At 37.2% G+C, this 15,996-nt stretch overlaps 1 protein-coding gene across 1 annotated transcript in view; it reads right to left on the reverse strand.

Moving 5' to 3' along the window:
* Positions 1–15,996, reverse strand: part of LOC110020944 (nuclear-pore anchor) — a 136,626-nt gene that overhangs the window by 49,932 nt on the left and 70,698 nt on the right. The window contains exons 26-32 of the mRNA XM_020719255.1: positions 12,728–12,907; positions 12,602–12,649; positions 12,144–12,194; positions 11,244–11,327; positions 11,093–11,167; positions 10,801–10,985; positions 10,621–10,723 (exon numbers count right to left, since the gene is read on the reverse strand). Coding sequence (XP_020574914.1) covers positions 10,621–10,723; positions 10,801–10,985; positions 11,093–11,167; positions 11,244–11,327; positions 12,144–12,194; positions 12,602–12,649; positions 12,728–12,907 — 726 coding nt within the window. The remainder of the gene's footprint in view (positions 1–10,620; positions 10,724–10,800; positions 10,986–11,092; positions 11,168–11,243; positions 11,328–12,143; positions 12,195–12,601; positions 12,650–12,727; positions 12,908–15,996) is intronic.

Raw genomic sequence — 15,996 nt, forward strand, 5'->3', positions numbered from 1 at the left:
TATATATATATATACATATACATATATATTCATAAGAAGCAATCTCGCTCAAATTTAGGAAAAAGCTTTCCCGTTGAGCAAGTAAAAGCCAGATAACAACAATATGCTTGACATATACGGTCAATTAAACACAGCAACAACCTCAGATGGTGCACTGCAATAAATAAATATGCATGCAGGAAGAATGGGTGCACCGCTCAGAGTAGTAAAGCAAAATACAATTTCAATCCAAATATGACGTGGGTGTATGTTTGACTAGAACATCCGATCGAGGAGGGAGCCTGGGACCTTTCCAGCACCCGTGGCCTGGCCAAAACCCCTTCAAGGATTCCTATTTTCTTTAATAAGATATTTATCATAGCTAATTTACTTGGACTATAAATATGTTGTAATCGTAGTTTGAGACAATTTTTTCTTAGGTTTTTGCTATTTGGAGATATCTTCACTGTTTAATTCTAACTTTGGAGTGTTGTAGGCTCATCCTCTTCAAGTAGCGAGTCTGTAACTTGAAGGGAATGGATGGTGAACCCCACCTCCTCCCAATGTCTGCATGTTGTCATCCAAGCCTCCAACTGTCCGCTCATTGGCTGTCCTTCCTTGCAAACAGCAGCCGACCTGCCATGTTGCCCTTCCAACCTCCATAAACTTCACATAGTTACAGTCATATCAACGTTTTTATGCTAGATCCACTTCTTAAACACCTTTTGGAACCCTACAACATTGTTATTTGGTAACAGAGCACAGCAAACACTAAATTTTTAAGGATTTGCCTTCCCAGCTCCTAAACCAAAAATCCACAACCTAACAATTTCAACAAATCAATGCCCTAACCATCTCTACCTCATTTCCAAGCCCTAACCCTAAAATTTTTAGTTAACCTTCCAATCTCCACAAAAAATTCGTCTCGACACAAATCACCTAAATCTAAACCCTTGGCTAATTTTTAATACACAAGATTACAAAAAGTGAAATTGTAAAAAGATGAGCAAGTCACTATGCCACTAAGAAGAAACCCTAAACAAAATATTCGGGAGCTTATCATAAAGGATATGCAACATAAACTCCTCTAATTGTAGCAAATTCTGGTTGATATTAAAGTATAAGATATGGGAATGTCATCCACAACAACGGTGACCATTCAAATAAAAAACCCCTTTTCACCAAGAAGCATCAAGTGAAAAAGAGTAGATGTCGCGTTGATTTGACAATGAGTGTAAGAATAGAGAATATGATTTTGCAGTAAAGGCAAAACACCAAATTTTAACAATTACATGAATCTGAACGAACTCATTGAGTGACAATATGATGCGGAACGAATCTTTGTATACAATGACATTCCACCTAATAGAGAGGTGAAGCTAGTTGTCATCAAGTTAAAAAAAAAAGGTGAATCCTTGTAGTGAGAAAATTTGAAGCTACTATACCAACATAAAGGAAAAGATTAAATCATGACTAGATCCAAGATGAAGATTGATATACAGCATAAGTACCTCTCACAGCACTACAGATGTGATATCCTTTTGAGAATCCACCATCATGTTATTGAGACTCCAACATCTACAGCATAATGTGTTATCAGTCGAGAGGTTACACGGTTGGGTTTGAGTTAACACATCTTAAAGTATGAGTTGGTGAAGCCAAATAACACTACAGCTCAATATATTGGATTATTGAGGTCATCCATCGGCAATATGGTGCAACTAAAACCCCACTACTTACATGATGTTCATATCTTAGGCATAAAGGTAAAGAAGCAACATAGTAGCATCAGGTCTAATCTTCCTTTCAAATAAACATTGAACAATAAGTTCGGTTGCTAGAAAACACTCACCAGAGTACCTAGACCTACTGCCTGTGAGAAGCCAACACATAAGGAATTGGGAGAGCTTTTTTTTATTAAGCATGGGTGTAATAGATGAGGCAACGAATGAACACCCAAAAAGAAAAGAAGACGAGAGGAGTATTAGTTCCCACCGATGACGGTAAGATATTTAGGGTTTGATGAGTTCTTCAGACCGAGTTCAAAAGGGTCTGTTTGAAAGTCGAAAAATATTTTAGGATAGTTTTCAATTTTGTAATTATTAGGAAAAAGTAATTAGTTGTGAAAATCTATTGATATGAAGATCCAATTTAGGAATAAAATACTTTCATTTTACAATTTCCTAATTTTTCAGGTTTCAATATATGGTCAATGTACAGTGATCCAAGTCGTGGCCTGTAGGGACTGTTGTGGTTGGCGGGGTTTATTGTAAGTCCCCTCAGTGATCCAAGTCGTGGCCTGTAGGGACTGTTGTGCTTGGCGGGGTTTATTGTAAGTCCCCTCAGGTCAAGGGTTTGATCCCCAGTGGCGCTGGGTTCTCAAATATTTAAGCACATGGTGCGGGCTCCCATCATGGGGCCCAGAGCATTGGAAAGGCCCAAGCATGACACCATTCCCTCACGATAACCACCACATACAAATGGTTCCAAGAAAAGAGACAATACAAAAAATTACAAGAGACGTAAAAGAAAAAAACAAAAAATGCCAAAAAAAAGTACTATCACATAGCTAGAGAGCGACCCAATTTTGCTTTGTCTCGGCCTCTAGTTCTGGGAAAGGAGCCAATTAATAAGTTAGTAAGATGAGTGTCATTGTCAGTAGTGACCACAGTATCGTCCAATAAGTTCCCAAGCTCGAGTCGGCCTCCAGTCTTCTTCTTCCTGTTGGAATAGACCTGTCATTCCTCATTTGAAGATTGCTCGCCTGATCAGTGGATTGATCTAAAGTGTGTCAGACATGTGTAGGATGTTGAACATTAAAAATAATTGTTTGTTGTACAAGCTGATCTTTGATTGAATCAAATGAGCACTTTCGTGTGTCTTGACATGTAAGTGAGTCTTCTTCAATAACAGTGAGTGGCATAAGCACTTTTGGATTTGTACCTGTAGTATGGTGTTCTTCATCAGGAATTGTGATGTTGGGTCGAGGATTGGTTTGCACCTTCTTAACAGGGATGGTAGGCGGCTAATCTTTAGCAATATCCGGTTTGCACCTTCTTAACAGGGATGGTAGGCGGCTGATCTTTAGCAATATCCAAAACCTGTCTTGTGGTAGCTTTCTCTCTAGATGGAACAGAATGTCCAGAGTTGAATGTCTAGAGTTGTGGGATTAGATCCATCCTTATTCACTTGATCTTTAAATTTCAAATTAGGATGAAACTTATGATATTTATCAAGTATATGCACAAACATCTTACAATGAACAATGAGAACAATAAGGTGGTATGATTCGTTGCCAATATCCATTATGAGTTGTGCTCAACCAGACTTCAGTAACATCAGGTAAAGTAATATCTATTTCCACAAGCATTTTTGTCACATAAGATCTGGTTAGGTTGAAAGTCGGTAGATCTAGCTTCATAGGGTCCCCAAGTATGACCCCAATAGAATAAAGAACCTGATAATGAAAAAAGTGCAGCTTGAGACCTGGTAGACTGAACCATACCGATACAGTAAGAAGTTCATGATTGGGGTCAAAATCAGGAGACCACTTGAATAGCTTCATTAATTTACCAGCAATGCTAAGATACTTTTTGGATAAAATCCGAGTGTAGTATTCAGCCACGGTTAATTGAATCAATATATGTATCCCATCCATGAGCCCAACTTTTCACTTTCCTGCTAATTTGAGATCATCAAAACTTTCCTGATAACTTCCATAGTTCGGTGCCCCCACTGAAATTTTCTAATAATAGCAAACTTGAATTTGTCAGTCAGGGTTGAAATTTCTAACTCCGAGAAAAATAGTGTTATTTTCCCATTTTTTCTGCTTACATTCTTAATAAATTGGCAGTCACATGTACCATCACGATACTCCTTATAACTTGATAAGAAGACAACCATCGTCTCCACCTGAGGATTACCCACTACGTGAGCAAAGAAGACTTTCTCAGGTTCAACCGAAGAAGAAGGAAGCTCCATCACAGCAATTAGAATCGGTCAGAAGGCAGGAATGACGAGCTGAAGACAGTATGGGCGATGCCGTAGAATGTCGCGCAGAAAACCGCGCAGAAGACAAGAACCGAAGAAGACGTGAGAAACGTGCGAACCTATCGGCGTCGAAATTGAACAGAGACGAAGCAGCATATGTGAACTTTGTCGGCTTCGAATGTCGCAGACGCAAGCTGCAGTCGACGTCGAAGCAGCGCGAGCCGACGACGACGGAGAGGACAGAGAGATGACGCCGGAGAGGACAAAGAGACGACGCTGGAGAAGAAATGTGATGAAAGGAAATGATCATATGCGATAAGAGTTGTTGGGGTTCGACTTGGGTCTAAACCCTAGTAGAGCCGAGTGTGGCAGACGACATAAGGCTATATATATATATATATAGTGGATTTTTTGAGGAAAAACACTCTAACCTTCTCAGTAAGAAAATAACAAATATATACACAGTTCAGACTAACCCTCATATAACTATAAGGAAATTCAAAGCAACATCATAAAAAAAAAGTAATAAAAACAGAATAATGGATAATTTAGAAAGAATAATTTTTCCCATCAAATGTAGTGGACCCACAGTTTCTTAAACCGTGGGAACACCTATGTGGTCCATGGTTATATGCATATCACCACTCCTAGACGCAGCATATGTGAACTTTGTCAGCTTCGAATGTCGCAGACGCAAGTTGCAGTCGACGTCGAAGCAGCGCGAGCAGACGACGACGGAGAGGACAGAGAGATGACGCCGGAGAGGACAGAGAGACGATGCCGGAGAAGAAATGTGATGAAAGGAAATGATCTTATGCGATAAGAGTTGCTGGGGTTCGACTTGGGTCTAAACCATAGCAGAGCCGAGTGTGGCAGACGACATAAGGCTTTATGTAGATATATATATATATATATATATATATATAAGTATATATCTATATATTGTGGATTTTTTGAGGAAAAACACTCTAACCTTCTCAGTAAGAAAATAACAAATATATACATAGCTCAGACTAACCCTCATATAACTATAAGGAAATTCAAAGCAACATCATAAAAAGGAAAGTAATAAAAACAGAATAATGGATAATTTAGAAAGAATAATTTCTCCCCTCAAATGCAGTGCACCCACAGTTTCTTAAACCGTGGGAACACCTATGTGGTCCATGGTTATATGCATATCACCACTCCTACTCAAGTTAGGTTGTATATGTCATACATCCCAAACTTGGTGTTGAGATCACTAAAGTGGTATCAAGAAAAAACCTTGGTAAGAATGTTAGGAATCTAATATTAAGTTGGGATACAGCTTAGCTGGACAACCACTTCATTGAACTTCTCAGATATGAAGTGTGTCAATCTCTATATATTTAGTTCGATCATAGTGTACGGGATTCTTTAAATATTGATGGTTGATTGACTATCATTGAACATCTCAATAGTTCTTTTATTCTCCATTTGAAGTTCAACTAGTAATTTCTTTGGCATATCCCTTCAAAAATTTCTAGGGCCAGGCCAAGATACACAGATTATGCACTACTTGCCATTATATCTTGCTTTTTTATTTCTCCAAATAACCAACCCCATACAAATGAACAGTAACCTATGGAAAAACTTTTGTTCCAAGATTAGGAAGCCTTGAGATAAGGATGAGGAGCTGAGAATAATAAGAGTCGATTTACTATGAGATCCAAGTCGTCATCTAAGATATACATTGAGAGAACAACAGCTGCTCCACCAGGGGCAATTTGTGCTACTCAATTCGTCTAAGCACATTCTCAAATTATTATAAGAGTTTCATAACAGTGTGATTGGGAGAAAATCAGAGGTGCAGAAGATCTATAATCGTCTGGCAGCTAAACTTTGTTGGGTAAGGGATGCACAAAGATGTCAAAGATATGGTGGCAAAATGTGGCGTATGTCAGCGACAGAAGTACTTGACCTGACACCTGAGGGTTACTACAACCAGTAGCATTACTGGAGAGGGTTTGGGAAGAAGTGATGATGGATTTCATTGAGGGATTGCCACGGTCATAAGGGTTCACGGTGATCATGGTAGCCGTGAATCACCCAAGTATACACATTTCGGCATCCCTACACTGCGGTCTCAGTTGCAGCGATGTTTATTCAGGAAGTAGTCTGTTTGCACAAAGCACCGAAATAGAATGTTTCGGATTGAGAATGTGTTCCTCAGCCAATTCTAGGAAGAGCCATTCAGGTTGCAAGGACAGTCCTTAAGAGGAGCACTGCATATCATCATTAGACCAATGAGCAAATGGAAGTGATCAACAGGAGTGTGGAAACATACCTGCGTCGTTTTGTATCTGATATGCAGAAGGTATGAGCCAAGTGAATTGCATGGGCCAAATATTAGTATAACACGTCGTACCACACCACATCACAAAGCACCCCTTTCAAGATATTGTATGGGTGGAATCCACCTCACTTGGTACATTATGAGCAAAGCGTCACAATAGTATCTAGTGTCTATCAGTGCTTGGAGGAGAGGAACAGGATACTAGCAAAGCTTAAGGGCATTTAATGAGTTCAACGAATCGTGAAGAAGCGAATGAACACAGAAAAGAGGTGTGATTTGAACTAGGGGATATGAAATATTTGAAGTTGAGGACCCCTACCGACAGAAGACATTGCCCAGGAGGAGAAAGAAACTCACCACGACATTTTGGATCATATAAGGCAATGGCACACCTCGGGGAATTAGCTTATCATTTGAAGTTACAACGCTCGTCCGCACTTACACCAGATTTTCCAAATGTCACAACTGAAAGGTGCAATTGGAGATAATACACCCTCACCTACACTACCGCCGATGTTGACAGAAGACTTAGAGGTGATTTTGGAGCAATTAGAGATCGTAGGAATGCGCCTAGGAGTAGGGGGAGCAAAGATGGTATTGGTCAAATGAGTGGACAGTTAAACTATGAAGCAAAATGAGAGTCTTACAAGGTGATCAACAAGCAATTTTCATCCTTCCATCTTGAGCACAAAGTACTTTTTTGGGAGAGGAGTAATTTTACGCCCATAAAGGAGTCGGTTCACACTGGACCGGCTGGAAGCGTTATAACCGGCCCACAGGCACGTTGGTCTTGGGAACAAGAAGAAGTGGAGCGGATAGGGGGAGTCGCAGAAGAAGGAAAAGAAAGGGTAGGGTCCACTAGGGCCATAATCATTTATGCAAGAAGGAGAAATTAAGGAAGTTTGTTGAGAAAGTTAGGAAGAAAAGTTTTTAAAATGTTATGAGGGGATTCTATTAAGAGGAGAACCTAAAGTTTGTTTTCTTTCTGCATTATTTTGTTAGTTGCTAAGTTTTCTTCTTTTGGTGGTGTTTCTAGCAACTTCTAGGGTGTGGAAGAGTTGACCTATCTTTCAAAAATAGATCATTTGTTGTGTCTTGCATGTTTACATTTATTTTTTGTAAGAGTGGCCTTATTTGATTTGCTTCCATCTATCTATCGACATTTCCCTATTGTTGCTTGCAAATCAATTCACTTGGTTAGATGAAGCACAAAAGTTTTGGCTTCATCTAAAAGTTTTGAACTTTTAAAAAAATAAGTTACTTGAGCCTAGGTTCTATCCCTCTCAGTTTTCAAATAGATAGCTGAAGTCGAGTGTAATGCTTCCAATATAGGAATTGGAGTTGTGCTGAGTCAAAGCAAGCATCCCATTGCATGAATTATTAAGAAATTCAATGAGTCTAAGAATAAGTACTCCACCCACGATAAGAAGTCATGCAAATGTGAAAGCCCTCAATAATTGAAGTTATTAGTTCCTGGCAAATGAGGACACTCTTAATACAGATCATGAAGCTATGAGATTCTTGGATAGTAAGAGCAAGGTAAAAAGGAAACATGTCTCATGAGCGGAATACTTATTTTCATTATATTTGTGCTCAAACAAGGTAGAGTTAGAACCAAGTAGTTGATGTAGTGACTTGTTATTACTTTTGGATTAGTACCAGGAAGCCTATGATGACTTGAATTTGAAGTTTTAAAGGCTATAGATGGCAATGGTGAAGAATTCATAAGATTTAGGTCTGTTGTCTGGACAGGACATATGAGTAATTCTATAGATCAAAATGTTACTTATTCTATTAAAACAAGCTGTGCATTCCCAAAATTTCACAAAGAAGAACAATCTTACAGGAGTGTCATAATGAATACATGGTGGGGCTCTATAAAAGGGAAAAATATTTTTCTAATGAATAAAAATTTCTATTTGCTCGGATTGATATTGAGATGTAAATAGAAATGTTAGAAAGTGTATGGCGTGTCATTTGTCAAAAACTCAAAAACAGAATACAAATCTACACACCCCTTTCTCGTTACAGATGCGCTCTGGTTGGATGTGAACATGGACTTTTTGGTAAACTTGGCCCCAGGAAAAAACGGAATAAAGAATTTTACATGATAATGGAAAATTGCTTCCCTAGAATGGCACATTGTGCACCTTGCCACAAGATGTTACACATCACAACAGATGTATACATTAGAGAGAACATGATACCAGAGTTTACTCATACAACAATAAGAAGCAAATATTATTACTGAAAAATCAATAGATAGTTACAACTGCCATATTGAAAGAGAAATAACAATAGCAAACAAGACACAAACGTAACTACGAATGTATAAGGGGTGATGGTTGGTTGTGCGGGATGGACGGTCGTAAGGTGGTTGTGGTTAGCCGACGGGAGGGTGAAAAGTGGTCTATCGAGGGTATGCAGGTATGGTAGAAGTCAGCTGGTTGCGGTAGGGATGTGAAAGGTTGGTTGAAACAGCAACCGAAGAAAAGAGCACTTTTTGGCAGCTGGATAGTGACAATCTGGCAAGGAGAGTTAAGGTAGATGGGGGCTATAATGCACAAAGTTGGGGGAGTTGGTGGTTGTGGAGGAAAGTGGAAGGCATCAAGAAAGGGGAGGCTAGATGGTAGGCAGATGGAGGAAAACAATAAAAAGACAATTTTCTGGTGGCCGCAGCAAATACGACAAAAGCGACAACAGAGAAAAAGTTGCATAAAATTTGGAGAAAAATAAGTACCACCTCATAAGTGAGATACAATCAGAGTATTACTCGATTCATAGAAGATAATCACCACTTCAAAACAAGATATAGTTAAAGCACCACACACCCTTGAATACAAGCCTAGAAGGAAAAATATGGACTCTAACGACTATCCTGACAGACATATATTAAAAAACTAACCTGAAAAGGATTGGTCAGTCTCTCCTTTGCCTGTACCAACCCAGTCTAGGGCAAAAGAACTCACGGCAATTGCAATGAAGGGTATTGGATGCCCAAGGCATATAATTAGTCTTTACCCATGACTATCACTTTAAACATAGACGTTAAATTTCTCACCCACTATAGTGAACTTTATGAGATAGGTTGTATAAAAAGCTCCAGTTTAGTTTAACAGTGCACCCAAAAACAAATGGATGGGCAAATGTTGTAAAGCACAGGTTGAGAAATCTCCTAAGGCATTTTGTGGGACAAAACATCAAGCAGTGGGACTTGAGGCTTCCTCTGGTGGAGTTTGCCCAAAATCGGTCCATTAGCCTGTTCAAAGGACACGGTGCCTTTGAAATTATATATGGGCGCAACCCGCTCACACCGCTAAAATTAGCATCTATACTATTTGTTACTGAGCTTAGTCCTAAAGCAGGGTTAGAGATATTCAATTTCTATATGAGCAGGTGAGAAAGAAAATTTCCAAAAAAAAAAATAAAGTACCAAAAGAAAGTTAATAAGTCTCGAAAATCCCAAGATTTTAAGGAGATTTATAATATGGATAAAGTTAATAAAAAGAAGTTTTTACAAATTCTTTTGGAAACCTTACACCTAAAGCAGACGGTCTATTTAGAATTATAAAGAAAATCAATACAATGCATAAAAGATTCATTTGTTGGTGACTATAACACTTTTGTTATAGTTCATGTTGTTAATATGCCGCCATACTATAAGAATTTCAAAGTATCCAGCGAAAAAGATGAGTCCTCTCCTACCTAGGAAAAATGGCACGGGCATCTCTGTGGTGTGGGTTTCTCCTACTTCTAACCTCGGCAGAAACCTGGGCGTGAGAACCAGTCCAGGAAGGATCGGTTCAGGCTTCTGAACCCCCATGTGTTGGTCAAATCCCATTCAACAATTCCCATTTACTTAACTACATTTCTATTAGGGTTAATTTTTGCTTTGGTTTATGTTATTTGGATACGTTCTCACTGCTTTCTCCTAACATTGGAGTGTTGTAGTCTCTTCCTCTTCAACTGATGAGCTTGTATCTTGAAGGACGCAGGTGGGGGAACACCCCCTTGATGTTCGCACGTCGTCATCCAAGCCACCGATCGTCCACTCCTTTGTTATCTTTCCTCATGGGCAGCAGCCGACTTGTTGTTTCATCCTTCCAACTTCCATAAAATTCACATATTCTTCGCATTTCCTTTTCCACAAAATCTCGCAGCTATATCCACTTCTTAAACACCTTCTAGGAACCACAAAATGGGATTAAAATATCTAGAACAAAGTTCCATGTTTGCTTTTTAAAATCATAAATATCAAATAAAAAGTACAATCGTTAATCCAATTCAAATATAGAAAAACTACAATAAAAAATTAAATAGTGAGGTCAAACAACCTGTCTTTCATAGTTGTCTTGGGCAATACGCCACCGCTTGTGTTCTTTATCCAAATCAACTTTTAACGAAGAAACTTGAATTTCCAACTCATTGAGCCTTGTTCTATGGAAGAATGAGTCATAGTTATAATGCATTAGAAAAATTAAACTTAATCATGATCCACAATAAAAATTACTAACAATTTTTCAGCAACTTCATCCCGCAATCTGGAGTTTTCAACAAGTGCAGAAGAAAGAGCGTTTTCTTTGGCTTCAGTAGCAGAAGCAGCTTCTTCACATTTCAAAATATAATTTTTTTCAAGCTCAGAAACCTGATTTTTCAGAGATTGGGCTTCATCCTCAAGCAGCTTCTTCATTTTGACCTTCTGCAATAATTGACACAAGTCTCGATAAACAACAAGAATAAAGGGAGAGGTTACTAAACCAAAGTCCACTTCACCAAGACAAGAAACTATAAAACATTTTGCCATGCCTCTGACTTGTAGCATTCATGTGCCAATTCCAATTGCTTTAACGCAATTTCATTTACCCGTGCCATTTCTTTGTACTAAAATACAAGGCAAACAAAAAATGTATAAGAGTTTGAAAAATGATAACAAATGACAAAAGCAAATCAAAAAAACCTGCATCATGTATTCTTTACTAGCACGAGCTTCATCTTTAACTTTCTCCAGCTCCTCCTTTGCTTTTCTCAACTCATCAGATATCTACTCAAATAGCATAATAATTAACCATAAGCAAAATCATTACTAACTAGTTCCCAATTCCCGCAAAAATGGGGGGGAAAAAAGTGAAGGAATATTTTTCAACATGCAGGTGTACAGGTGTGAATTGGTTGATAGGTAAGATATGGGTACACAGTTAAAAGCAGCTACTCTTTCGAAAGATAAGGATCATTATCCTGCAAATATATATACTAAGCACTGACATAAAGTATAAAAACCTTTTCTTGTTAATAATCATAAGCAAACTACATAGTGATTGAGGGTCTATTTGGAGCGGATACAGCTGTTTAAGTAGCCGTTATGAAGCTGCTGAAAAAAAAAATTGTTGTTTAAAAAAAATGCAGTGGCTATTACAAAAAAAAAAAATTTTTAAGTCGGATCTTAATTCTCTAGCAGCCACCAAAGATAGTCAGGTCTGATGACAAAATAAAACTTTCAGCTACAGTTTTTTAAAAACATAGGTAAAACGCAGTTTTACTAAACAGAAAAAACAGTAGTGTGGCACCACATCGCCGCCATGAATCTTCATAAATTTTAGAATATTTAGTTGGTCAAATATTCTAAGGTAAGCAATGTATAGCCACAATCATCCAATTAAGAGAGCGAAATTCAACTAGCTCGCCAAGGTCACTGCCACCAAATTTTTCAAGCTCTTGCATAGGGTGCTTTTTCAATCCCATATATTTTAGGGTTCTCCTTCACAAACACTGCAACTAACACCCCCCTCCAACAATTCATTTTACCAACGTATGCCACTTTAAATATACCAAGTAGTAAAAGACTTAAGAACTTGCAAACCTCATTCGTAGAAAGCACTGACTGTTCATGAATGCCAATCTCAGTGACGACCTACATTAAGAACCAAAGAGATCGGTTACTTTGGAAAAATGTAATTTTTAAACTGAGAAGGATACATGGAAAAATAAACATAGCTTGAGGGCTTTGCGTCTCTTTATTTGCGGTTAAATTCAAAAAACAGGGAAATTTTAGACCAATATTTTCCAAAAAAATTTTAAATTAACTTCTGTCCATTCAAGTATAACAGCAAAGCAAGAGCTTAAACAATACAGGAAAGAAAAAATAAAAAAATAAGAATAATATAGAAATAAATATAAAATTACCAGTGGAGACAGCATCAAATTGCATGTCGATAGACTTATAGAAAGAATGGAACAAATTACAACCATATAATGATTATAATTGAAAAAAAAAGTCATTCATAGGTGATATGAAAAATTATGAGAATCAGAAATCACCCCTTTTCCTGCGATTTTTATTTTCGCCTCAAGTTCAGAACATCGAGCCTGTAAGAAATATGAGAAGTATAAGCACTTGTACACTATAACAGCCTAAAGGTGGAAAAAAATGAATGAGAAGTGCACCTCAGCCACTGCTGCTCTAGATTCAGCAGTTGCAACAGAATGCCAAGCATTTGCTAGTTCTTTTCTTATATCTTCCACTTGGCTCATATAAGTCTCAAGTGCTCTTTCCTTCTCGGATGTTAAAACACGAACACGGTCCCTTTCCTCCTGAAGTTCCCGCTTAGCCTCTGCCCAATCCCTCTGTACATACCAACATAAAAATACATGTAAATACGAAAACATGATAACTATAAGCAACCTTATTAAGTGTCGTGAAAAACAGCTTGAAATTAGAAGAAAAGCAAGCTAAAGAGAAAAACAGCAAGGAAATCTAGAAAGGCTCGATCCAAATACATTTTGCCAAATAATATCAAATGCAAAGTTTCCTAAAGAACAAGATGGACCGAATCAAAGCATAGCAAATGAAGCCCTGAAGCATCTTATTTCTCCCCTTTAATCCTTCACTATGCAAAATTGATAAAAAAATGGCCGAAATGTGATATAAAATTGATCCTAATTTAAGTCCCCCAAATATATGAAATTAGTCCAACTTAAGCCTTGGAGGTCACTTTGGATTAAGTATAGTTGAGGTATGAAAATGGATAAATTTGTACCTTAAAGACTAAATTAATTACACCCATATAGTCAAGGGACCGTCGTGGGATTTAACCCAAATAAATATAATTGCAACACAAGAAAGATTCTAGAAGCAAAAAATATCTAATAGAAGAAAGGATAAATGAATAAATTTTATAAAATAAGGTAAAAAAAAAGAACTACTTATTAACAACGTAAAGACATTCCACACAAAAATAAGTATTAGAGTAAAAAAGTAAATTTATCAATAAAAGCCGAAGCAATTGGAATCATTTTGATAGCTATTGAAACTAAGCTATATAGAAATACAAATAATAGAAATTAAAGGCATCTAGCACTTGCAACTGCAAAAAAATTAATGGAGAAGCTACACTACACTTGTTTCATTAACACATGATGTGTTTTTCTTAGCAAAAGGGTATGAACATAATTAATAGAAAAACTCAAATATTATCAAAATTGATAATGAAAATAGAAGTGTTTTTTTGTTGACCTTGATGTTAGTTCCACGATATGACACGGTCAAGCACAATGTTCAAGACAAATGACGGACGTGATTTCACATAGACCGAGTTTTAAGATAGGTTGATTATAGAAAACAATAAAACTACTCAAAATTTTCCTTGTTCACAAAACTGATCATGGCAAAGCACCTAAAGCATCAAAATTATAATTGAGAGAAAGCCACTCAATCGATTTGATGGATCTTGATGAGGAAAGTGAATGACATCACATAAATTAAAGCTAGGTACTCCAATCAAGATCAGAATAGCCTAGGTCTGGTCCATTTGTAAAATGGAATAGACAGATGTATCCGCAAAATTGAAATTAGCGAAGGAATCTTCCACATCTGATTCAATCAAACATGGTGGAAATGGCGAACCACGGATACAACATCACCCGAATAGGGTAAAAAAATTACTCAAAATCACCGAAACTACTTGAATAACATCCTTTTCCAAAATGAACTACAGCAACGCATTTGAAACATCCAAAATACACGAAAAGAAAATCTATATTATTTGTAAAATGTAAAAAGTTAAAACAAAAATTTGTACAAATCTCAAGATGACAAGCTAATTAGGACACATGAAGAATGACGATATTACGAATAATTAATTTTTAAATATAAATTACTTTAAGTTTTTTTATAAAAAAATAAAAAAAATCATTTCAAATCACACAAGATCCGACTACATGCATTCGTTTTATACAGAAATCGCATCGCAAGCCCCACCACGTTCGCTGCCTTCCTAACTTGTCCTTTTTGACACAATATCATTGAAATGTAGTATAAAATAAAAAACGGTGACTAAAACTGCTTTGATCCCTAACCACCCTTCAAAATTGTGCATAGTATTGTCTCTCCCATCTTGCTCTTCCTCTCTTTGTTGGCAGCATGAAGGATTGCACACAGTTGATTGTCGACATTCTCTCCACCTATTAGAATCATCTTTTCCCCGCACCACTCCTATCCAAATCCCCTAACAAAACTTCACCGGGCCTCAACATTTCCCCGCACCACTCCTATCCAAATCCCCTAACAAAGCTTCACCGGGCCTCAACATAAACGGTCGTAAAGTCATTCCTAACCTAAGGTGGTTTAGGTCAATCACCAAATCTTTTTCAAATCCTATCTCACATTCTCCCTCTCTATCTCTATCTCTTCCCTCCCCGACCTCCACACCCTCTCATCTTTCTTTATCTACATAGAGAAAGAATTTTCTCTCTTTATATACATGCATTCTTACATAGTAGATACACACACAAACTATTAAAAATAAAAAGTTTTGAGAAAGAAGCAGTGAATAAATACTGGAAAAATAGGAAAATAAAAGTGAGCAAAAGCAAAGAAGAAATGAGAAAAAGAAAGAAATGAAAAGAAAAGAAAAAAATGAATAAAAAAATCTATTATCTCAAAATTCATGCAATTAGTTGGTCCATCTCGTTGATTTACGCCTCATGTAAACGTATGACCCTGGAAATATAAGTAGTAATGCACATTGTTCCTACGCAGCAAAAACATTGCTTAAAATTAAGTATCCATGTAGGTCTTTCCATGATGACAAATAAATTTGCAAAATAAAGTGTTCGTATGAATTATTAAAAAGAATGAGTAAATCCTATATTTCTGCACATTTTTAAGCATGGTAGGTTAGAAAATCCTCAGTCATGGTGTTGAGAAGACATAGAACTCTCAATGTAGACCCCTAAAAAGAAGATGATGCTGGTGTAGGCCACCAAAATATAAAGATTGAACGGACCTACAAGAAAAAACACTACCCAATTCCGATAAATACATAATGCAAAAAGTTTTTCTTTAGATAACAATATGATTGTACTTTGTTTTCACTTTTTTTTTCTTTTTACGTTATGTTTGTTTTATTTAATAATAAACCATTAATTACTTCGTTATCTATTAATAGAATTGGAGGTTTGTTTGAAACCAAGAAATGGAAGAACTCGTCATCGATATAAATACCGTTGTTATCTATTAATTACTTTTTTTCTTTTTATCAGGGTTGTATCTGACGACTAGAATCTGTTTTCGTTGCAACTCATCTGAGGTGGTGAATATCCCTCCTTGTTCTTCTCTTTTTGCTGACGTCCAGCCACCGCACAAGCCTTCTGGCCCCACCCTACTGTCGTCCAGCAATCCAGCCGCCTCCCAGCCACTACACAGGCCTTTTAGC

Source organism: Phalaenopsis equestris, unplaced genomic scaffold, assembly GCF_001263595.1.
Source record: "Phalaenopsis equestris unplaced genomic scaffold, ASM126359v1 Scaffold000002, whole genome shotgun sequence".
NCBI lineage: Eukaryota > Viridiplantae > Streptophyta > Magnoliopsida > Asparagales > Orchidaceae > Phalaenopsis > Phalaenopsis equestris.